The sequence below is a fragment of the Gigantopelta aegis genome, chromosome 2 (genome assembly GCF_016097555.1).
Source record: "Gigantopelta aegis isolate Gae_Host chromosome 2, Gae_host_genome, whole genome shotgun sequence".
In the NCBI taxonomy this organism is placed as follows: domain Eukaryota; kingdom Metazoa; phylum Mollusca; class Gastropoda; order Neomphalida; family Peltospiridae; genus Gigantopelta; species Gigantopelta aegis.
Window position 1 is genome coordinate 4,447,490 of NC_054700.1, and position 24,874 is coordinate 4,472,363.

General features: G+C 35.5%; 1 protein-coding gene across 5 annotated transcripts in view; it reads left to right on the forward strand.

Moving 5' to 3' along the window:
* Nucleotides 1–24,874, forward strand: part of LOC121380133 (amyloid-beta A4 precursor protein-binding family A member 2-like) — a 202,846-nt gene that overhangs the window by 69,329 nt on the left and 108,643 nt on the right. For 4 of the 5 annotated variants that reach the window (XR_005958886.1, XM_041508916.1, XM_041508928.1 and 1 more), the window contains one exon: nt 2,197–2,348. Coding sequence is in view for 4 of the 5 variants with exons in the window: in XM_041508916.1 (XP_041364850.1) it covers nt 2,197–2,348 (152 nt within the window). In the remaining variant the exon portion in view is untranslated. The remainder of the gene's footprint in view (nt 1–2,196; nt 2,349–24,874) is intronic. The other variant, XM_041508937.1, reaches the window with a different exon arrangement.

A 24,874-nucleotide genomic window follows, 5' to 3' on the forward strand; every position in this document is an offset into this window, starting at 1 on the left:
TTAGCATTTGGCAATTTGCCGAATTAACAGCTTAAACCCTGTGTGTCGCTAGCTTAAACAGCATGACCGGCCTTGGTGGTGTTGTGATTAAGCCATCGGACATAAGACTGGTAGGTACAGGGTTCGCAGCCTGGTACCGGCTCCCACCCAGAGCGAGTTTTATCGACTCTGTGGGTAGGTGTAAGACCACTACACCCTCTTCTCTTTCACTAACCACTAACAACTATCCCACTGTCCTAGCCAGACAGTCCAGATAGCTGAAGTGTGTGCCCATGATAGCATGCTTGAACTTTAATTGGATATAAGCACAGAAATAAGGTTAAATGAAATGAATACACAGCATGCATAGTAATACAAGCATCTTGAATTGAAAAAGGAATATATTCTTCAATTAGGCTTACTCCAAATGTGAAAGTGAATGAGACATCACTAATTATACAATCTTTGTCAGATCCACTAATGTTTTCAGCCGTACATCACTGGCTATTAGATTCCTTAATTACACTGCCTGGTTTTTGCAGTTGATGATGGTATAGTAATGGTCTCTGGGACTGAAATCTGATAATTGCTTCTTCTTTTTAAAAAAAAATCAAATTGGAATAGGGACAAACGTACAATGTATTATGTTTCCTGATTTGCGGTATATTAATTTCCCATATCATTGGCTCTGATGATGCATTTCCAACCAAATTAAATCTGCGGCCACCTATACACATTGGCAAATTGAAAAATACAGTAAGATTATAACCAAATTAATATTTAAAAAAAAAGAGAAAATACTAGCTGGAATTACAATGAATTGTAATCATGTGATAATGTTAGTTAACCTACTGTATATTTAGTAGAGTTAAGATGTTGAGTCCTTTGGATCTTGGTTTTCAAATTTATGCATTTTATGTGTATTATTTTACCCTGGCATCTTGGTCTCAAATGTTTTTATTGGATCTGTTTGATATTTGATTTAGAGACAAGAGAACTGCATGATGTTTTACATGTAAAACTTGAAGATATAGTGTTGCACCTTGTTTGTATATTAAGAATTAATTTTAAAAAATAATTCAGGAAGTTGTTCGCATTGATTGCTTGATTGCTTAATGATAAATATGCATAAACTCGTTGTACAATTTTTTTTTTTTAATTCAGAAAACTTTGCCATTTCCCAATGAAGTAAATGAGTAATCAAATAATATTGACTGCAAAAAGTTATAGAATTAACCTGAGTTAATTCACAGTTCTTAACCAGAGTATGCTGTAATAACCTACCTTTCCTAACAGTTTGTTATGACATATCTGTAAACGTCAGTGTAATATTATTTGCTTTTTAAGTGCTTTGTTAACATTTTAGAAACTTGTTTTCGACTAGCACATTTACATTCCATAAGTTACCTATGTTATGTTTTCGACTAGCACATTTACATTCCACAGTTACCTATGTTATGTTTTTTTCTTCTTCCAGGCTGGTTTAGTCAATTTTGTTTTATTTATATTTATGAAGGAAAAGTTTCTGTTGTATATGATTTTATTTAGTTACTGAATACCTTGTTTTTGTTTTTGTTTGTGATTTTTGTTTTTCATTGATGCGTAATGAATTTATTAGGAAATTCTCGCAATCTGTTAATAATAGCATGGCCCAGTAATTGTTAATTTCAGTCAATTGGTGTGATAAAATATCGCATGATACATAACAAAAACATCTATAGTCCAGACTCGGTTACCCAGAAACCCCCACCATGCAATTTTGGCGTATTTTAAGGGAGACCACTCTTAACATGATTCAGTTTGTTTATCCAGTCAATTTTCATTCTTTGCTAAATATTCCAAATGTACATGAATGAATAATAATAATAATAGTATTCCAATATTTTTAGTTATCCTTTTGCCATTTGATTTTTAATTTTGTTTTGCTAAATCTATATTCTTCAATTAACTGCAAAGTTTGTTTTTGTGGCTCTGTATGCATTTAATTTTTCAAAGAATATTTTAATGTTAAAAAGAAAAAAGAAAGGAAAATCTAATTTGAAATTAGATTGAAAAACTATTGTGTTGGTGATGTGTGTGATCAATCACAACACAGCAAACAAATATTGTTTCAAAGATTGCCATGGGACGGAGCATGCCTATAGATCAGTGTTGTTGATAACTCAGTGGTGGGTTTCTCGTCTGATGTCTGTTATATTGTTGTTCGTCTTTCGACAGTGCATGTTCGTGATCCTGATAATCCTGAAGTTCTGATCGAGGGCGTCCTGTTCCGAGCCCGATACCTTGGCTCCACACAGCTTGTGTCTGAGGGCCAGCCTTCGAAGGCCATGAGGATGATGCAGGCACAAGAAGCAGTTGGGAGGATAAAGGTGAGCATGGCAATTTATTACACACACATTCTGGACGGGATGTAGCCCTGTGGTAAAGTCCTTACCTGATGCATGGTCGGTCTAGTATCGATCTCTGTCAGACCGACTGGTATATTTCTCATTCTAGTCCGTGCACCGTGACTGGTATATCAAAGGCTGTGGTATGTGCTATTCTGTCTGTGGGATGGTGCGTATAAAAGATCCCTTGCTACTAATGGAAACATATAGTGGGTTTCCTCTCTAAGACTATATGTCAATTTTTTTTAATGTTTGACATCCAATAGCGAATGATTAGTAAGTCAATGTGCTATAATGGTGTCGTTAAAGAAAACAAAGTTGAACTTTACACACCCGTTCAGTCTTGCTATAGTGATAAAGACCATTTCAAACCGTATGATAAAGTTATCATGCATCAAGCATATGTGCATTCTGGAACAAAACCTTTTTTAATTGGGAATACCCTTTTTATTTATACTGGAGTTACATGCAGTTCCTTTTTGTTACTTACATCATATATGATTTACAAATGGCGTCACGTCTTATTGAAAACTTTCAGATTGCTGCAGAATATGATTCATGTAAATCCGTGAAAGGAATATTGATCATAGATTTACGAAAGTTTGGTTATGTCATGTCTTTTGAAATTAAATTTGTAAAAAACCATTTTTTATAAAAACAAATGAAGGTATGTAATAAATACAAAACTTTACGAATGTTGATTTAGCTTCCTGTTTACAACACTCATTTATTTTGTGCAAAAACATACCACTCGATCAGTACACAGTCTTGTGGTATATATTCTTGTGCAAAGTAAACTCTTGTAATAAATAGGAAGCAGAAATAATGTATGAGAAGTTCTATATATTTATTACATACCCATTCATTTTTATAGTGATAAACATGATTAATCGGCCACCATCACCTACGTTTCATGGTTACAAGTTAATACCTCACTGTGTTCAGTAGATATGACACCTGCTTTTCTCAAACAACAGCCTCCCACGTTCAAAGATATTGATCACCCTGTATCCATTTGTCGATTAAAATGCACGTTTTTATTGTCTTGTCAAGATATATATTGTATGTATTAATTTTCCAGTTTTTATTGTCTTGACAAGATATATATTGTAGGTATTAATTTTCTAGTTTAATTTCACGGAATTCTTATTCAATAAAAAACCCAAGCAATTAAATTTGAAGAAAAATGGAATATTTCCCATATCAATATGTATTTATTGTTACTTTTATATGCTGTATATTCTATGACGGAATTTTTTAAAAAGAAAGAAAGAGTTCTACAGCCACATTACTTCAGTATACAGGGTAAAGCTAGGAATCCATGTGTACATAATGTGTATAGTGCATAATGCTTATTGGAACAATCATTGACGAGATCAGGAATTAACATATTTCGCATCACACATCACGCATCACACATCATGCATGACACATCACGCATCACGTATTACACATCACGTATCACACATCATGCATCATGCATCACGCATCACACATTGCGTACATATGGAAGTGCATCAGTTGATTTCTGTATAAACTGTTGTTTACGTACCACATGTTACACATATGCACACATGGATTCCTGGCTTAAAAGTTCTATAGTTTGTGTCTTTAAATAACTGCTTATGTAAGGATACTACCAATTGCATTCAGTACAGGGGTGGGTGGGTGAGTCATAATATTTTCATTGATTTATGCTTAAATATAATTGTGCATTTTGTTTATATATGACACCTACTGACTTCAACACAAAGGGCTTGCGATGTTTTTATTGCTTTTTGCTTTAATATAATGATACTTATATAATTATACTTAGATTTAACTGCAGTTGTGGTTCATATCAAAGCATTGTGGTCTGTGTGTAAATTTATAAGTTGTATTTGGAAAAGACATTTAAATTGCTTTTAAACCTGTAAGAAAAAAAATCCAAATACATTAATTAAATACATTAAATTGTATGTGCATTAAATTAATTTATGTTGCAATTCATTGTTTAAACATGTATGCAGTCTGTTTCTGCATGTTAGATATGCTTTGAAACATCTCATAAGATAAATGGTATTTGACGGCCACTTGTGAACCGTATATTTCTTTATGTAATAAAGCAGGTTTGGTCTTCTGTCCTGTAATGATATGCTAAATTATTTCAAAATTTGATGCTAATTAAGAAATTTTTTTTTTTTTTTTTTTTTGAAAATTATATTTTTCAGTTGTTAACTGAACAATGTAGCTGATTGTTTTTGGGTTTTTTAAAGATTGATGATATGTGATTTTTAATGGGAATTTTACAGGAATCTAATTATCAGATTGCAGTAAAAAAAATTAGCACTTTGCAGCTGCTACCTATATTTACAGCACTGAAATAATGACTTAAACAGTGATAGACATAAGCATCACATTATATGCAGCATGTCATATAAACTACATGTTTATATATCCTTCAAGAAGTAACTTTTAGTTTTAATGATTACTTTATTTGTGACAAAGGGGTGGGATGTAGCCCATTGGTAAAGTGCTTGCTTAATGCACGGTCGGTCTTGGATTGATCCCTGTCAGTGGGGATATTTCTCATTCCAACCAGTGCACCATGACTGGTATATCAACGGCCGTGGTATGTGCTATTCTGTATGTGGGATGGTGCATATAATAGATCCCTTGCTTCTAACAGAAAAATGTAGCAAGTTTCCTCTCTTTACCAAATGTTTGACATCCAATAGCCGATGATTAATAAATCAGAGTGCTCTAGTGGTGTCATAAAACAAAACAAAACTTTAACTTTGTGACAGATAAAATGTACTTCACTTGGATCAACAACCTGATGTGAAATATAATCTGGGTTAACATCCTGTGATTATTTAACTTAACAACCATAAAACTACTCGACATTCTGTGATTATTTAACTTATAATTGGATAACAACCATAAAACTATTCGACATTGTGTATCTGCAGCTACAGTCACTGAACATGATTATAGGAAATGTGTTGAGTAATTAAATGGTGGGTTCTTGACTGTACTGGTCTGATTGACAATTATCTCTCACATGCTTTCACTATGCAACCGTTACTCCGTACATGTACTTAAAGCCTAGATCACATTATACGATGCAACTCAGCCGGACTCTTGTGTCACATCGCTTGTGTCACATCGTAAGCCACAACCCATTCACATTATATGATAGCCATTGTCTGTGACTGAAGATGTTCAGTCATGTTAGGTTGACTAAAATTTAGTCTCAGACAACTTGTTTTTCAATATACACTATATGATGTGACTCAGCTCAACAGTTGAGTTGAATTGCATCATATAATGTGATCTAGGCTTAATTAATACAGTAACTTATTGTAAAAGATTCACATTGCAAATCTTTATCATATTTTCTTTAAAGGTGTACTCATGGATAGGATTATAACTGAAAGTTTTTCACGGAAATTGCTTAGCGATGTCATTAGTTTTATAATATGTACTGTATAGCCTATATACATGTACATGCAGGGCTAGGTCTGTGTGAGTAAAAACGTTTGCCAGATTGTTAATTACTCTTCAGAAACTATAGAAACCCACAGTTATTTTTTCCAACAAATATCAATCATTACATGAACTTGTTTCACCAAATTAAATTAAAATTTGCTAATTGTTTTTAAAATTATCAATTGGTGAATTTGGCAAATGGCAAAGCCAGCCCAGGCCTGGTGCTTATAAAACTTTTAGAGTCTAGACTTGAGACTCTTAACAGTCTGAGACAGTAACGTCATGGCAACGCCATACAAATTGTATGTGTGATACGTCATTAGAGACTGAGTCTGGACTAAAAGTTTTATAAGCACTGGCCCTGGTACAATATTGTATATATCCAAGGCATTAGATCTCAGTAATTTGGGTGCAACAGGTTTTGTTTTCTGTTCTGAATGCAGCAAGGTCTTATATGTGCAATGTTATTAACAGCGAACAACTGTAGATGTCCAGAAATGCATTTCAGTTTGTTTTAATTTAATTAAAACTTAACTTATCACTGGTTTTAAGATGAAATGTTTTGAGACCAGCATGGTTGTATTTAATTTGGGTGTGATTATTTTAGGCATACATGTATGTCTTTTAGACAACACATTTATCACCTGTACTTTAATGCAATCTATCCTGTCTGTTGGATGGTGTATATAAAAGATCCCTTGCTACTAATGTAGAAATGTAGCGGGTTTCCTCTCTAAGATGGTATGTCAAAATTACCATATGTTTGTCATCCAATAGCTGATGATTAATAAATCAATGTGCTCTAGTGGTGTCGTTAAACAAAACAATCTTTAACTTTCTCTTGTGTAATGATTCGATTTGTTTGCTGAACTTAATTAGTGGCCTGTGTCCAAACCAGTATCTTTGTAATATGGTGCTGTTAAAACTTCAGAATCTAGATTCAAATATTTAATGACATCACATTCATGCCGTTTGTATTGCGTTGCCATGATGTTAAAATCTCAGACTTGAGTCTTGAATGTAGACTCTTAAAGGTTTTTTTTTTAAGTGTGGGTTCAGATTTCTGTGTCTTGTTTAGTAACAGTAGCTTGTGTGAAATCTGTCTAGACTGGCAATCAGTCCCTTGGATGTCATCAGTTGCATTGAATCCAGTTTATACCATGATCTTTTAAGCCCCCCTCCGTTTAATTATGTAAATATGCCCACCCCCAACTTCGCTTATAAATAACACGAAATTGCAAGTTTGCTCAAAGATTTCTGCAGATAATTAAAACAAATGTAATACAATATTTTTGAGATTTAGCAGTCTAACATAACAGTGGGTAACATTGTTTTCAATTTCATGCCTGTGTATTTCTTGAAGTATCCAAGCCCATGAACTAAAAACCAATGTCTAATTTTTACCACCACACTGGGGTCCGCAGTTAATGCTAATTAAGCAAATACCTTATTCTGATTGGCTAAGAACAATGACCTAGATGACAATTATTTGTAGTGTAAGCTGGCTGCCTGTGTCAGAAACGGGTGTATACGCTATTGAGTTGTTGTTAATTGCTCTTGTTTTAAGTCTTCTCAGTCATTAAATTTTGGATTAAATAACAGCACTGGTAAGTAATGGTCATAGAAGGTGTGCTGATCAGTAGATACTATGTACAAAAAACACATTCAGTTAATAACAATGAATTTTAGTTTATACAAAGTCAACAGTACTAGCATGTAGCCCAAAATAAGTTGTCTTTGAGGTCAAATATGTATGTAATAAGCAGGGCTAGAATTTAGCAGTTACCAAGCAGCAAGTTGCTGCAATGTCTTAGTCATACGCTCTGATGCCCATAAAATTGGTCATCATACTCGAACACCATTCCTAAAAAACTTTTATTACAAAAATATGAAACTGTTCAAACTTATTTATTTTGAGTTGGTGCTGTTATATTAAGACACTTGTTGAAGTTTGTCTTGTTGCCCTCCTGCCTTTTGGCCAAATGGTCTTGCCTTCTTATTTGCCAAATACGAGACTTGGTAATAACATAATAAGTGTCCATACATGTATGTGGTTATGGATTTGAAATCTTTTGAAATTGGACATGTGCTTTAACAGATTTTAAACAGCAGTTCTCTTACTACCGTATTTGACCGGAAATAAGCCCAGGGGGCCAAGACAACTCATTGTAAGCTTAGCATGGGGTGGGCTTATTCCCAGACAAGGGGCCAGTTTTGTTGAAAAAAACACAAAAAAACCCAACTAATAATTAAAATAAATAATAATTAAATGAACTAGGAAGAAAATGTAAAACGTCCAGTAGCACATCTATTAATTAGTGTTCCATTTGTTATTATTAAATAATAATTGTTTATTAATTAAATTGGGTTTTTTTTACTAGTATCTAATTATCAGAAACACACCTTCTATGTTACAATTACTTACCAGTGCTGTTTATTTACATTCAAAATTTAATGCTGAGAAGACTTAAAACAACAAACTCAGTAGCCTATACACACGTTTCTGACAGGCAGCCAGCTTACACTACAAAGAATTGTCAATCTAGGCCATTGTTCTTAGCCAATCAGAATACGGTATTCGCCTAATTAGCATTAACTGCGGACCCAGTGTGGTGGTAAAAATAGACATTGGTTTTAGTTCAGACTTGGGTTTAGGTACTTCAAAGAAATACTGCAGACATGAAATTGAAAACAATGTTACACACTGTTACTGTTACACTACTAAATCTCACTGGTGGTAAAATATTGTGTTACATTTGTGTTTAATTATCTGCAGGAGGTATGACCTTTTAAATGAACTTTGAGCAAACTTGCAGTTTTGTTATTTATAAGGTGACGAAGTTGGGGGTGGGCTTATTTACGAATGAGGGCCTAATTTCTTAAATGCTATCAAAACGGAGGGGGGCTTATTCAAAGACATGGGCTAATTTCCGGTCAAATACGGTATAATCTTTCAACAACAACATAACAGTTTCTGGACGGACTTAGTGTGTTAAGAGGCTGTTCTGTCAAAGATCAAAATGAGATATGTTAAGTAAAATACTAATAAAAGCCGTGAAGACAAAGCCGATTAGAAAAGATTAGAAGCCCACTCTGCCCAAAACGACTTGTGGCTGAACCATTATCCTATCTAATCTTCATTGACTTTTCGGTCACTAATGACCTTTTGACCAGTGTGGTTATGGTGTGCTAGTGCTTCAATAGCCAGCTCATAGAGGATAATGTAAACACTTTTCACAGGTTAAGATGTGGATTGATGGCTGAGCAAACACTAAGCGAAGAAAGGAAATGGTCCATCTACAAATATTGTTTTGGCATTGCTTGGCAACTCCAGGTTTTCATCAGTTATCAAGATGATAATTAAGTTTGGCAGTAAAAGAATTCTGGCCACGATAATATATGTCCACTCTTTATAGTTGGTTTCTAGATGGTTTTCAGATGGTTTGGACTGAAAATGATCTCAATTGTAAATCTAGTTGGTTTCTAGATGGTTTGGACTGAAAATAATCTCAGTTGTGAATGTAGTTGGTTTCTAGATGGTTTGGACTGAAAATGATCTCAATTGTGAATGTGGTTGGTTTCTAGATTGTTTGGACTGAAAATGATCTCAATTGTGAATGTGGTTGGTTTCTAGATGGTTTGGACTGAAAATGATCTCAATTGTGAATGTGGTTGGTTTCTAGATGGTTTGGACTGGAAATTACCTCAATTGTAAATCTTGTTGTTTCTTTGTATTATTGGTCCTATAACAGAAATAATTCTGCACTGCCTCACCTAATAGTATTGTACCACACCATGACATTTTGGGTCCAAATGAAGTCATTTGGGGGGCAAAGTTGATGTTAATAAAGTTGCTTCGCCTATATCCATGCTTTATAAAAAAACCAAGAATCCCCCCCCCCCCAAAAAAAAAAACAAAAAAAAACAAAAACAAACAACAACAACAACAAAAAAACCCCAACAAAACCCCAACCTGCATCGCTGCATCAATTTTGGAACATTGGACTAAATATATTTTTTTTGACTAAGCCCACCTTAAAGTTAAATAAATTAAATATAAAAACCAGTTTATTCTGCATTTTATTTTATGGATTATTTATTGTTTAGTGCTAATTAAAGTGTTATGTGTCACAGACCCTAATATAGAATTGAAAAAATAGCAGTGACTTCTCCCTTCCAAGGAGAAAGGGGAGAAGTGTCATCAAAATAGGTGCAAGTTATCATTTATTGGAACATTTTGTAATATTTTATCATGTTTCTTGTTCATTCGGAAATGTTCTGAATTATACACGCTCAGTTCAAATCATAGTATTTTGTTGTCAAATACTATGACTCCAGTAATAAAATTATATCAAAATAGTTGAATATTTTCAGTAAAAATGTGATAGTACTAAGTTACTGATAATTAATGTGGCATTACTGAAATAAATCTGGCCAAGAACCAAACAACGCTTGACTGTTCACTTCAGTGTTAGTAAAGTTCAGGCGTAAAATTGGTCTATACAATTGCTGTTAGCAAGCTTCTTGGTGCCAAAGTAAAATCACGGACCGACAAGGTGTTATGTGAGATATCGCACTCAACAAATCAGTGTCTTGACATCTGTTGTGTGATTTTGTTTTTGAAATTGGATTAGATCCAAAATATTACTGCAACTTTGATTTTTTTTTATTGCTGCTAAATAACTCGGCAACTTGAGCCAATTTTCGGAGAAAAAAACCCCTCCATTGTGCCGGCTAGATGAATTCTATGTTCAGAATGATAAATTTGTTCATGTGATCATTGTGATTTATATCTTAACAGTTTCTACAGGCAGTCACTGAACTTTATCTAGTTTTTAAAATCGTCAATCTTTCCAACACAGAGCATCTTTGTTTACTGCAGCAGGAGTGGGACGTCCATGTAATTCAGTGGTAAAGTGCTCGCCTGATACGTGGTCGGTCTAGGATCAATCCCCGTGGGTGGGCCCTTGGGCTATTTCTCATTCCAGCCAGTGCACTATGATTAAAATATCAAAGGCTTTAATATGTGCTATCCTCAGTGTGGGATGGTTTATATAAAAAATCCCTTGCTACCAAAACGAAATGTAGCAGTTTCCATTCTAAGAATATATAAATTACCAATGTTTGACATCCAATAGCTGATGATTAATGAATCAACGTGCTCTAGTGGTGTTGTTAAAAAAAAAACCCTACTTCAGCTTTAACTTTGTTTACTGCCAGTGGTGATTGTGCATCATAACCGTGATAGATTTTACTTTTTTCAGGTGAAATTATTAATATCCTTTTGTGCAAATCATCTGATCAATACCCCATACAATGCTGGCTAATCTTCTTGGATAGATTTACTTCAAACAGAATGAAAGGAAAACTTGTCATTCTGCTGTCATTAGATCCTTTTTTTATCTTGGTGTCAATCTTAATTGTTACATTGATTTCTTTTGTCAATAAAATTGTATTGACATCTGCTAGTTCATGCTGAGATGAAGTATTTTTAGACATATGTCTTATGTGGGAATGACGTGAGAGGGGAAAGTTAAAAACGGCAACATTTAGAGCCAGATTAAAGTATTTAGCAGACAGGAAATAGATTCGACAGCTATTATGTTGACCAATTACTGGTATTATACAACTCTTTTTTTTCCAGATAATATTCTTTATTGTGTTGTTGCTGAAAGACTAAGAATTAAGTTTCAAAGTTACAAATTACAAGTTGCAGTCCGCCTTCTAAAAGAGTTTTTTTCAAAAAACCTGAATTCATATTAATGCAGATTATATTTAGCTCTGCTATGATATTCATCAGCAAAGCTTTTATGATACTGATTAATTTGCATCTGTCCATCATCTGTCGTCTTTCAATATTTCTTTGAAGTCCTGTCTTTTTGAGTTTTGATTGAATTATTATGAAACCTGGTATAGAGATTCTTTGGGACAGGCTCTACAAACTAATAGAGAAAGATTTACCAAATAAAATATTTGAATTTGTATTTATTTTAAAAATATATAAACTTGAGGTTTTAACTTTTAAGTTAAAAATTTCAAAGTGTAATTCCTCGTAGAGTTTTCGTTGTATTAATCTGAAACCTGGTAAATGAGTTTTCTGGGTTGCTTCCACCAGCTAATAAGAGATTTAAAACTTTTAACATAATAGAACTTTAAATTTAAAAAATGGCCAAGTCTGTCTAGAAGTAGCGTTTTGCTGGGATTGTTCTTCTTAGTTATAACAGCTAGAACAGCCAATTTTAGTGGGCAGTTCTAGCCGTTTTACGTAGAAGTTTTTCTATAAAAGAAATTAATATTGGTGTAGGTTTGATGTGATGTGTGTGGCCATGGATTTATTATTCACATGGTTCAAAATGCTATCATGATTTCTTGTGTTACTGATGTTAAGTATCTAAAAACTACCTGTGTCTATTGACTTTCAAAACTGGTAGTGGTGAAACACAGCCCAGTGGTAAAATGCTATCATGATTTCTTGTGTTACTGATGTGAAGTATCTAAAAACTACATGTGTCTATTGACTTTCAAAACTGGTAGTGGTAAAACACAGCCCAGTGGTAAAATGCTATCATGATTTCTTGTGTTACTGATGTGAAGTATCTAAAAACTACCTGTGTCTATTGACTTTCAAAACTGGTAGTGGTGAAACACAGCCCAGTGGTAAAATGCTATCATGATTTCTTGTGTTACTGATGTGAAGTATCTATAAACTACCTGTGTCTATTGACTTTCAAAACTGGTAGTGGTGAATCATAGCCCAGTGGTAAAATGCTTGCCTGACATGAGGTTCATGTAGGATTCAGTCCCCATCAGTGAGACCATTGTATTCTTTCTTGTTCTGGCCAGTACTCTACAACTGGTGTAATAAAGGTTGTGGTATGTACTATCCTGTCTTTGGGATGAAAAATCCCCCACTGCTAATCGAAAAGAATAGCCCATGGTGTGGCAGGAGCAGGTTGGTTTTTATTATCTCTGTGGTCCTTTACCATAGGTCTGATGCCATGTAAACCATAATTAAAATATGCTGAGTGCATTGTTAAATGAAACATTTGTTTTTCTATTTCAAAACTGGCTGTTGCGTCTCAGCATCATAACTTAAGAATTAACATTTCAAGCTTGGCTTTTAAGTCAGGCATCTATGTGGATATTTTCAAGATCATTTCGCAACTTAATCTTCTAAATACGAGAGGGCAGGATGTAGTTCAGTGCTACAGCGCTCGCCTGATGCGCATCGATTCTCGCCATTGGGCCCATTGGGCCATTTCTCGTTCCAGCCAATGCTCCACAACTGGGCCTATGCTTATAAAACTTAAAGCCCAGACTTTAACGTAATGCTATTTGAATGGTGTTGCCATGATGTTAAAGTCTGGACTTAATCAAAGTCTAGACTTTAAAGTTTATAAGCACGGGGCCTGGTGTAACAAAGACTGTGGTATGTACTATCCTGTCTGTGGGATGGTGCATATAAAAGATCCCTTGCTGCTAATCGAAAAGAACAGCCCATGAAGAGGTAACAGCGGGCTTCCTCTCTCAATATCTGTGTGGTCCTTAACCATATGTCCGATGCCATAATATAACTGTAAATAAAATGTGTTGAGTGTGTCATTAAATAAAACATTTCCTTCCTTCTAAATATGAAATTGATCCTTTACGTGGACATTTTGTGTTTGAAAAATATAAAAAATACACACATCTGCAAGTGATGACAGTATTGGGTACACTGATTACAGGCCAATCAGACTATTTATCAGGCAGGGATTGGAGGGTGGGCTGGGCAGTAGATACCGTTCTCATGTTTTGTTGTCTGAAAAACTAACAAAAATGTAAATACTCAGTTAAAAACAATCCTGTCATCTTTCTTTCATTGTGGGTAAAATCCTAAATCTGCAACAACGCCTGTTCAAAAAAATCATATCTCTGTGAAAAGCAGTCCAAGGGACTGTGAAAAGCAGTCCAAAGGACTTCTTGACATGGTCGTGACTCCTGTGTTGATAATTTCAATTTCACTGGCTATTTCTATTCTTACTGACATCACTGATGATCAGTATATACAGTTTGTGATGGGTAAAGCAACTGTATTACGTTTGATTTCAATCCTGCTATCTTCTTACATCATATAAACTCTTTGATCTTTTGTCTCCATGCTTTCATAGGCATCGGTAAGTGCTTCTCAAGTGTTGTTGTGTTGTGGCTTAAACATTCTTAGCTTCGTATCTTTCCCGTCGTAGTGAAATCTTGTGTGCATGACTGTTTTGTGGCACTAATTTGCATGTTGCGTTGTTGATGTCAGTTGTTAGATTTTGTTTCTCTCACAGTTGTTTTAAAGAGAAAACAATATTGGCAGAGTCTTATGCCTGTGGATTCACTGTTATATAGTTTGAATAAAGGTTATATAATACAGTTTTATATGGTATTCCAAATGCAGTGACCCCTCACCTAAACTGGACACTCTCGGGGACCAAGTAAAAAGTCCAGTTTTAAGGGGTATCTGGTTTAGAGAGGTTCTCTTTTGTACTGATATTTAAAAGGGGACCTTGCTGCTCAGTGGGTAGGTGTAAACCACTTGCACCGACCAGCGATCCATAACTGGTTCAACAAAGGCCATGGTTTGTGCTATCCTGCCTGTGGGAAGCGCAAATAAAAGATTCCTTGCTGCTAATTGGAAAGAGAAGCCCATGTAGTAGCGATAGCAGGTTTCCTCTCAAAATCTGTGTGGTCCTTAATCATATGTCTGACGCCATATAACCGTAAATAAAATGTGTTGAGTGTGTTGTTAAATAAACCATTTCTTTTTTTCTTTCTGTCTAAATCGGATAAATATTAGGTACCCGGTGTGATCCTATTCCTGTCCTGGACAGAGGAGCCAGCGAAATCCGACACCTGTGCCCATGATAAGCGTGCGCTACAACAGCTAGTTCTTAATGTGCACATTAAATCCTATGACCTGACCTGACCTGACCTGACCTGACCTGATCTGACCTGTGATCCTATTTTAGACAGGTTTCACTGTACATTATATTCCTTTCTATTCCTTTGAACAAATCCATTAAACTAATATTATTTATTCCATTGTCGGATGCATTATTTCGCGTACAATCCCCGTAGCATCGGACTTCTGTCAGCATCATGCATAATCAATGCCACGTCTTTGGATTTTATCTGTAACCACCTTGTTTATAATGTACACCATTATTCTCACTAAACGTGTTTTCTCCGTGGGAGATGAAACAAAATGAGGAACAAGGATAACAAGGTGCTGGTGGAATCCGTTTTCCCACGACGGCAATTCATTACACTTAGAGTCAGCTGGGGTAAAAATTAAATGCCAGGGAAAGACGTTATCGGGAGATATTTGCCTCCCAAGAGCCGCTCAAATAGCGGGGCGATAATAAAGGAAATGAAGGGCTCCAATTGAACGAAGGTTTATTTATCGGAGCCGTGCAGCTCCCTCCGTGCCATTAGGCCATTGTCTCTGTGGCGGGGAAAGTATTCATCAAGCTTATTCACCTCACGATCATCGCTTTGATCGAGGTGTTGACAGGGGAGATAATTAAAGGAAGGTGTCAGCCCTACTTGATCTCATTTCTCCACTTGATTAACTCTCACTTTTTGCACTGTGTGTTTCTATTTGTGTGTGTGTCTGTGTGTGTGCCTGTGTGTGTGTGTGTGTGTGTGTTTGTGTGTGTGTGTGTGTGTGTGTGTGTGTGTGTGTGTCTGTGTATGTGTTTTTGTTTGTGTGTGTGTGTGTGTGTGTGTGCCTCTGTCGTGTCGGTCTACAGGCTGGTGTACTGGGTTGTCGTGTGTGATTTTTAATGATACTGTGTGTGCTCCGCAAGGCTCAATAGGTAGGTGTAAACCACTTGCACCGACCAGTGATCCATAAATGGTTCAACAAAGGCCATGGTTTGTGCTATCCTGCCTGTGGGAAGCGCAAATAAAAGATCCCTTGCTGCCTGTCGTGTGCCTATGTGTTTCCTCTAAAAACAGTGTGTGACCATATGTTTGTGCCGATGATGTGTGCTCTAGCGGCGTCGTTAAATAAAACAAACTTTACTTTTTCTGTGTGTGTGCCTCTGTGTGTGTGTGTTTGTGTGTGTGTGTGTGTGTGTGTGTGTTTCTATTTGTGTGTGTGTCTGTGTGTGCCTGTGTGTGTGTGTGTCTGTGCGTGTGTGTGTCTGTGTCTGTGTGTGTTTCTATTTGTGTGTGTGTGTGTGTGTGTGTTTCTGTGTGTCTGTGTGTGTGTGTGTGTGTGTGTGTGTGTGTGTGTGTGATTTCTTGCACTTCAGCAGTGGCAGACCATGGATGCATGACCATTTTTCAGTTAGGATATAACAGTATTTTGAAATTAATTTTGCCGCTGTGTCATGTAAAGTATCATGCTACTTAATTTATAATCTTCATTGGTTAGTAGGGGCGGGACCTAGGCCAGTGGTAATACACTCGCTTGATGTGCGGTCGGTTTGGGATCGATCCCCATCAGCTACATGTAGGTGGCCCATTCGGCTATTTCTTGTTCCAGCTAGTGCAACAAAAATTACTAAATGTTTGACATCCACTAGCCGATGATTAATAAATGAATGTGCTCTAGTTGTGTTGTTAAATAAAAACAAACCAAACTCATTGGTTAGCAGTAAAGACAAATAGCTACAGCTGTTTTTAATTTTTACTTGATTATCGTGCTTATATCTAATTACGGTTCAAGCATGCTGCCATGGGCATACATCACAGCTGTTTGGGCTATTAAATTTTGTTCAGGATATGGAGTTAATGGTAATTAGTGGCTAGACAAAGATAGAAGTTAGTGTAATGACCTTATATCTTTCCACTGAGCCATTGAAACTCGCCCTGGGTAGGAGCGGGTACCAAGATAAGAACCCACTACCTACTGGTCTATATATTATCTATTAGTCCGTTTTCTCTCATTTTTTGTCTCGCAAGATATTGTTATTATTTTTCTGACTGTAATGGTGACAGCGTCAACTTTTGCGTTAAAGGCTTGCTTAGATTGATCATACAATATTTGTGAATGAAATATTAAGAATAACAATGATTTTTTTTATGACTTCAGGGCTTCTAGAATTTTTATAAAAATCCACTAGCCATGGGATCAGTGATTTTAAAAAGTTACTAGCCATGATTAAAAATTCATTAGCCCTACTTTACTTTAAATTAATACAATTTTACTAAATAACAGTAAAAATCAGATATATGTCACCTAAAGACAGAGAGATATAGCTTAAAAACACTAACATTGGGGGTGTGGGTGGTGAGGCAGGATATTCATATTTAGAAAATAGACTTAACTGCAACATTTAACACATTTCTTTGCACTAGTCTTCGGGCATAGTAATAGTAGTTATTTACTAGCCCAACATTGAATATCACTAGCCATGGGAGTGGGGCTACCATTATCTAGAAGCCCTGGACTTGGATTATAGATCAAAAATAAGAGACTTCTCCATTCATACCTTCTGAAGGACCCATTCTTCATCCCAACCAGATCCTTGTGACTGCTATATCAGTGGGCCGTGGTATGTGCTGTCCTATCTATGGGAAAATCGGCATAAAAGATCCATTTTTACTAATGGAAAAAATTGCAATTTCCTCTGACCAAATGTTTTATATTATTAGTTACAGTGAGTAATAAATCAATGTGTTTTAGTGGTGTTGTTAAACAAAACCAAAACATTTCTCTCTCTGTATCCAAATACATGTATATCCATCAAAGGTTCAAGCATGCTGTCGTGGACACAATCCAAGAGACTGAACCGCCTCTTCAGCATTCTGTATTTGTTGTACATGTACATAAATATTGCTCTAATACTGAAATGAACTGATAGACTTATTTACTGGTATATCAAAGGTCGTGATATGTGCTGTCATGTTTATGGGGAAAATGCATATAAAAGATTCTTTGCTGCTAATGGAAAAATGTAGCAGTTTTTTTTCTGAAGACTATATATCAGAATTACTAAATGTTTGACATCAACAGCCATTGATTAATAAATCAATGTGATCTAGTGGTGTTGTTAAACAAAACACAATTTTATTTTATCTGGTGTCTCTGTGGTAAGCGTAGCTGTATATGATCACAGTTGTTTATAAATTAAAGGTTATAACTCTATAATAAATCTGATGCCATATAACCATAAATAAAATGTGTTGAGTGCGTCATTAAATCAAACATTTCCTTCCTACTATAATAAAATAAAGTTAAGACCAGACAAAAAATGTTTTGCCAAGTTGTAGTGAAATACAAATATATCAGGAGATGACATTTTGTATTTTTTCATTTCCAGTAAAAGCTATTTCAATTAAATATAAAAAATATTATTGAAAGTCCTGCATTAAAATAGTTTTTTGGCTAAAAGGAAAAAGGGCCAAGAGTTAATTCTCTGGAATAGTGATGTAGTTTGTATGATTTTCTCTTGAATAGTTACGTAATTTGTTTAATGAACGTACTGAACGCATTAAAGTGACAGACCCTAGTTTTTAAACACTATGGCATACTTTTCACTAGTAGAGCTGTTTATGATCACTGAAATCAAACATTACTTATATTTTAATCCTTACATTATCCATTTCCATAGAACTGAAATGTTTCTGGTCATCCTGGTGTTTGTAGTACCAAAAGTGGGATTTTTCATAGTTTTAAAAACGCACATGTGTCTGAGAAGTAGTAGTTCATTGATTCAAGTCCTAGTCTATTTTTAAGAATGTTTCCTGTTTTAACGTCACACTCTTCTTTCACTCTGTTGTAACTTTATCCAAATGAGTTACAGGTTTGTAAATTAACTAAACTTAGTGTCCATTTTTTTAACGGGTTAAAACTAGGGTGTGGATATTTAAGTGAAGTCATGTATGAGGTGTTATTGTTTTTGGATAAAGTTTGGAACATTTAGTGTAGGTATCTTGTAAGACACTTTGTGGCACTTACATGAAAACAAAAGCATGAATAACACTTTTCACTAAATATTTGATATACATAGTATACAGTAAAATAAATTTAAACCACATACATGTCCATAATTTTATTATAAAGTTAATATTTAAAGATGTATGAAGGAACCATCACCATATGGCTTCTTAAAGTGACACTATGATTAATTTTTCATTATTAAAGCCGTTTTTGATCATTTAAATTAGAAGTACTTACATTTTATTATTTATAATAGTAATTTTCGTACACTTTTGAAGTGTGGTTCTGGCTATCAGGGTTTTCATAATACTCCTAAAATCATTTTGCATAATTCTAAAACGCATGTTCATCTGAGAAGGAATGGTTATCGAGATGAGCTGTAGTTATTGTTGGATGGTATTTCCTCTTTAAATATCACAGACTTTACCTTCTCTCTGTTATAATCTTATTCAAATATATTACAGGTTACTTAGTGTCGATTTTCACAAGCTGAAACTAGGGTGTGCGCCTTTAAAGGAAGTACCATAATATACATGTAAATCCAGAAGGGATATACACCCAAAGTGGCCTGTTTAGTTTGGTAATTGTTAGTTAGGTGGTTGTTACACAATTAAGGGGTGGGACGTAGCTCAGTGGTACAGCTCTCACCTGCTGCGTGATCGATCTAGGATCGATTCCCATCGGTGGGCCCATTTGGGCTATTTCTCATTCCAGCCAGTGATCTACAACTGGTTTAACAAAGGCTGTGGTATGTATTATCCTGTCTGTGGGATAGTGCATATAAAAGATCCCTTGCTGCTAATCGGAAAGATTAGTCCATGAAGTGGCGACAGCGAGTTTCCTCTCTCATATCTGTGTGGTCCTTAACCATATGTCCAACGCCATATAACCTTAAATAAAAAGTCTTGAGTGCGTCGTTAAATAAAACATTTCCTTCCTTCCTTCCTTCGTTCGTTACATAGTTAATGGATTCTCTGTAGTGTTTGATGGCATGTTAGTGTACATATTGATGTGTGTGTGTAGAGTTGCATGTTGTGGATTTCATTAGAAGCACCACTGTAAACACATGGGGCCCAATTTACCAAGCCTGTTTTCTCTTACATCATGACATGTAAATACCATACATATTTTTACAATGCTTAAACACCTGCGATTAATAAAAACAGGCTTCATAAATTCGGCTCATGCACTTCATGACCCAACAGAGATCATATTCTGTCACCATATTTTCATATCTCTTAGTTTTTCAATATATATTTTTTTCTCTGTTGTCTGGAGGTTTTTTTTTGTTCTTACTACAAATTCTATTAATGTGTTACACTGTTTTAATCCTTTTCATTTATCTGTACAAGAATTAACACAAAATTATCATTTGAATTTTTTTTAAATTACTGTTTACTGTTTATATGTAGGTTTTGACAATCATATGAGAAAGTCTTTAATTTGAAGTTGTATATATTAGTAAATTCATTTTATGACATTTATTATTTACATAAATAAATAAATATTCTGATTTAATAATTTTAAATAAAAGAATTAGTGTATAGTATAAGAACTTGTATAATATATTTTATTATAATATATTTGTTACTGTTGTCTCACTGTACGAAAAATAATTGTTAATTGCCATAGTATTAATATGTAGTTAAACTGTAGCAAAAGCCGTTTTAAGCAATTACTAATTAATTTAGGCAATTAAACATTTTATAAATATATACAAAAGTGCAGTGTAGTAAAAATGTATAATAAATACTGGACTATAATGTACATGAAGGCCGTGAATTTAGCACGATTCTGTGTTTCCATGAATCCCAAATTTTGGATCACAAGCATAAAATTATGAAATGGAATACCAAATTTTGGATCACAAGCATAAAATTATGAAATGGAATACCAAATTTTGGATCACAAGCATAAAATTATGAAATGGAATACCAAATTTTGGATCATGCACAAGCATATAGTTGTGAAATGGAATCCCCAAATATCTACATGTATATTGATATATGAAGGTGAAAACCAATTCAATGCCTCTTCACTATACGCTGTAGCCATTGTTAATTAGAATAGGAGCTGCTTTAAGCCAGGTAGCAAATTGTTTCAGATTATAGTTATAGTACTCGTTCTTTGTACATGTCGGGGCTGGACGTAAGCCCATTCAAAGCACTCACTTGATGCATAGTCAGTTTGGGATCGAGTCCCATCAGTGGGCCCATTGGGCTATTTCTTGTTTCAGCCAGTGCAACACAACTGGTATATCAAAGGCTGTAGTATGTGCTGTCCTGTCTGTGGGATGGTGCATATAAAAGATCCCTTGCTACTCATGGAAACATGTAGCGGGTTTCCTCTCTAAGACTATATGTTGAAATTGCCAAATGTTTGATATCCAATAGCCAATGATTAATAAATCAACGTGCTCTAGTGGTGTCGTTAAACAAAACAAACTTTGTACATATCAGACTGTAATCATGGTATTTTGCCAGTTTACTAGAAACTGGACATCCCAACAGGTATTTTTTTCTGTGTCAGAATTTTATCACAAGGCCACTTTACAGTTGCAAGTGCCTTGATACGTCTGCCCTCAAGTGGTCTGTTGGTATTCTTTATTACATCGAGACTGACAATCATCTCCCAACAAGACTTCATTTGGCAGCACTTGGTGTCTAAATTGTCTTCAAATGAACACGGATACATTGCTTAATGTCTAGCTGCTGTCTACACCTTATATATCACTTGGTCTGTTGTTGTCTGCCCTTTCTGTCTTCATTTTGATACAAGTGGCGGGATGTACATGTAGCTTAGGTGGTAGAGCACTCACCTGAAGTGCTTGCATTGTAGGATCAAATCTCCTCAGTGGACCCATGTTCTGATCTGGTTTTCCCCTTTCCCAGCCAGTGCAACGCGATTGGTATATAATCAAAGGCTGTGGTATGTGCTATCCTGTCTCTGGGAAAGTGCACATAATAAAGTCCCTTGCTACAAATGGGAAAATGTAGAGGGTTTCCTCTCTTGAGACAAATAATGTTAAAATTACCAAATGTTTGATAGCCAATGATTAAAAAATGAATGTGCTCACGTGGTGTCGTTAAACAAAACAAACTTTAATTTTTTATCATTGTGATACACTTTATTTTCATGCTAACATCTGACTAGGGTTCAAGCATATTGTCGTGGACAACCAAGAGTCTCAACTGCTGTCTGGACTAGCTGTCTGACCAGGACAGAGTTTAATATTTTTATGCTACTGTCTGACTAGGGTTCAGGCATGTTGTTGTGACTGTCCACTTTGCTGTCTGAACTAGCTGTCTGACCAGGACACAGGTTAATATTTTTATGCTGATGTGTAACTAGGGTTTACGCATGTTGTCGTGACCCGCCACTTTGCTGTCTGAACTAGCTGTCTGTCTAGGACATAGGTTAATGGGTTAGTTTGAAACAAGATTGGCTGATTCCAGTAAGTCCAGACTTAATTGAATGTCAAAAAGAGCCATTATTCAACTGCTAATCCTTCTGTAAAAGACAGAGGGATATGGGGGGGGGGGGGGGGGGGGACGTAACCAGTGGTAAAACCTTTGCCTGGCACATGATCGATGTGGGATCAATCCCTGTCAGTGGGCCCATTGGACTATTTTTTCTTCCTGCCAGTGCTCCACATCTAGTTTATCAAAGGTATATAAAAGATCCCTTGCTGCTCATTGACAAGAATAGCCCATCTAGTGGTGGTAGCACTTTTCATTTCATAAGGGCGAGACGTAGCCCAGTGGTAAAAGTGTTCGCTTGATGCATGGTCGGTTTGGGATCGATTCCCGTCAGTGGGCCCATTGGGCTATTTCTTGCTCCAGCCAGTGCATCACGACTGGTACATCAAAGGCTGTGGTATGTGCTATCCTGCCTATGAGATGGTGTATATAAAAGATCCCTTGCTGCTAATTGAAAAGAGTAGCCCATGAAGTGGCAACAGCGGGTTTCCTCCCTCAATATCTGTGTGGTCCTTAACCATATGTCTGATGTCATATAACCGTAAATAAAATGTGTTGAGTGCATCATTAAATAAAACATTTCCTCCTCTTCCTTTTCCTCTCATTATCTGTGTTGTCCTTGTCCATTTGTCCGACACCACAAATAACCATAAATATAAATGTGTCGAGTGCCTCAATATTAAATAAAACATTTCTTTCTTTCTTTCTTTCTTGTTCTCCTGTTAAATTGCATCCCAATTAGGCTGCGATATGTATCTGCGGGAACAGTAATAGCTGAAGTAAGACATCCCCCCCCTCATAACTCAGCTTCCTTAATAATGCCATTCTTCACCACAATTTCGGTAATCTGAGTTGTCTGCTTCGGTTGTGAGATGTGCTTTTCTTGTCTGCAGCACCGATACACAAAAACATAATCAAGTCTGAGACAGTCTGTAATCACCAGACCACATCACGTGGTATTGTTCACGCCAGTAATTGGTGAAATGTGGTAATCCACGGATAGCTCTGACACTCGCCAAATTCGCCAGTTGCAAATTTTGAAAGCAGCTGGTGAATTGTATTTTAATTTGGCGAAATAATTTCAGGTAATAATTGAAAAAAAATAAATCAAAATAATTGTTGATTTCTGCAATTTTTTAAGTTTTAGTAGACAATTTGGCAAAATGTTTTACAGACCCACAGCTATAGCCCTGTAATCTGCTGGTATTATGTAATACAGGCACATGATGCTAAATTAAAACAAAATACTCTCATGCATTTTAAAAATGCTGAAAGTACAAGGAGTTCATTAGTCATTGCACTGCTGTCAGCATAATCATATCTCTTTGATTTTTATTTAAAAAAAAATTCTGATGAAAACCAACATTTATATAGACCTTTGCATTCTGTCGGTCTAGGATCGATCACCATCATTGGACCCATTGGGCTATTTCTCATTTCAGCCAGTGCTCCACAACTGGTGTAACAAATGCTGTGGTATGTACTATCCTGTCTGTGTGATGGCAGATATTAATGATCTTTTACTGCTAATCGAAAAGAATAGCCCATGAAATAGCGACAGTGGGTTTCCTCACAATGTCTGTGTGGTCCTTGACCATCTGTTTGATGCCATATAACCATAAATAAAACATTTCCCTCCCTCCCTCCTGCTTTTGCAATGTCTCGTTCCAGCCAGTGCACCACGACTAGTTCATCAAAGGCTGTGGTATGTGCTATCCTGTCTATGGGATGGTGCATATAAAAGATGCCTTGTTGCTAACTGAAAAGAGTAGCCCATGAAGTGGTGACAGTGGGTTTCCTCTCTCAATATCTGTGTGGTCCTTAACCCTATGTCCGATACCATATAACCATAAATAAAATGTGTAGAGTGCTTCTTTAAACCATTTTCTTCCTTCTTTTGAAACATTTGGTATCAGTGATGGTTAAGTCTATGCAGATGGTATTTTTTTGTGATGGCTCAGTTTTTCACAAACTATATGACATTGTGTAAGTACTAGGGTGACTATTATTTCATCCTCTTTCCACATATGCATATTTTACTCCCGTGTGAAAAACTATATTTGTTAAGCGTTTACATGACTACTACTGTATAAAAGGAAGATGGCATGAATATAATCTCATTTCAACCATTATAGAAATATTTGCAAACATTTGCTCAGGTAAGCAAGTTTTGCTATGTGTACACATGACCATGACCAAAAATTGTCTGAAAAATTCAGCCCATACTTTTACATATATACAAATCTTAATTTTGCATGTGGTCTCCACTAGGTGCCAATTATTCAAAATTACACATGTGAGTATATTTACTCATGTATGCAAATTTGCATATATGTAAACAAATACTCTTGTATACAAAAGTGTGCATGTGAATGGGGTTTAAGTGTCAAATATTTTTGCTACACTGCACACAAATTTTAATTAAATTGTTTTATTTTCTAAAATGTTTCATTTTGAGCACAAGCAATAGTATTTTTTTATAACGACATTTTTTTAAGTGGATCATTTCTAATGTAATAATTCTAGCTGTAGGATTATAAAACCCCACAAAAAACACCCAACTGATTTTTAATAAAATTAAAAAGTGAATTCTCTTAGATGTTTACTTTTTCCTAGAGAATTCCCTAAGGACATATAATTAT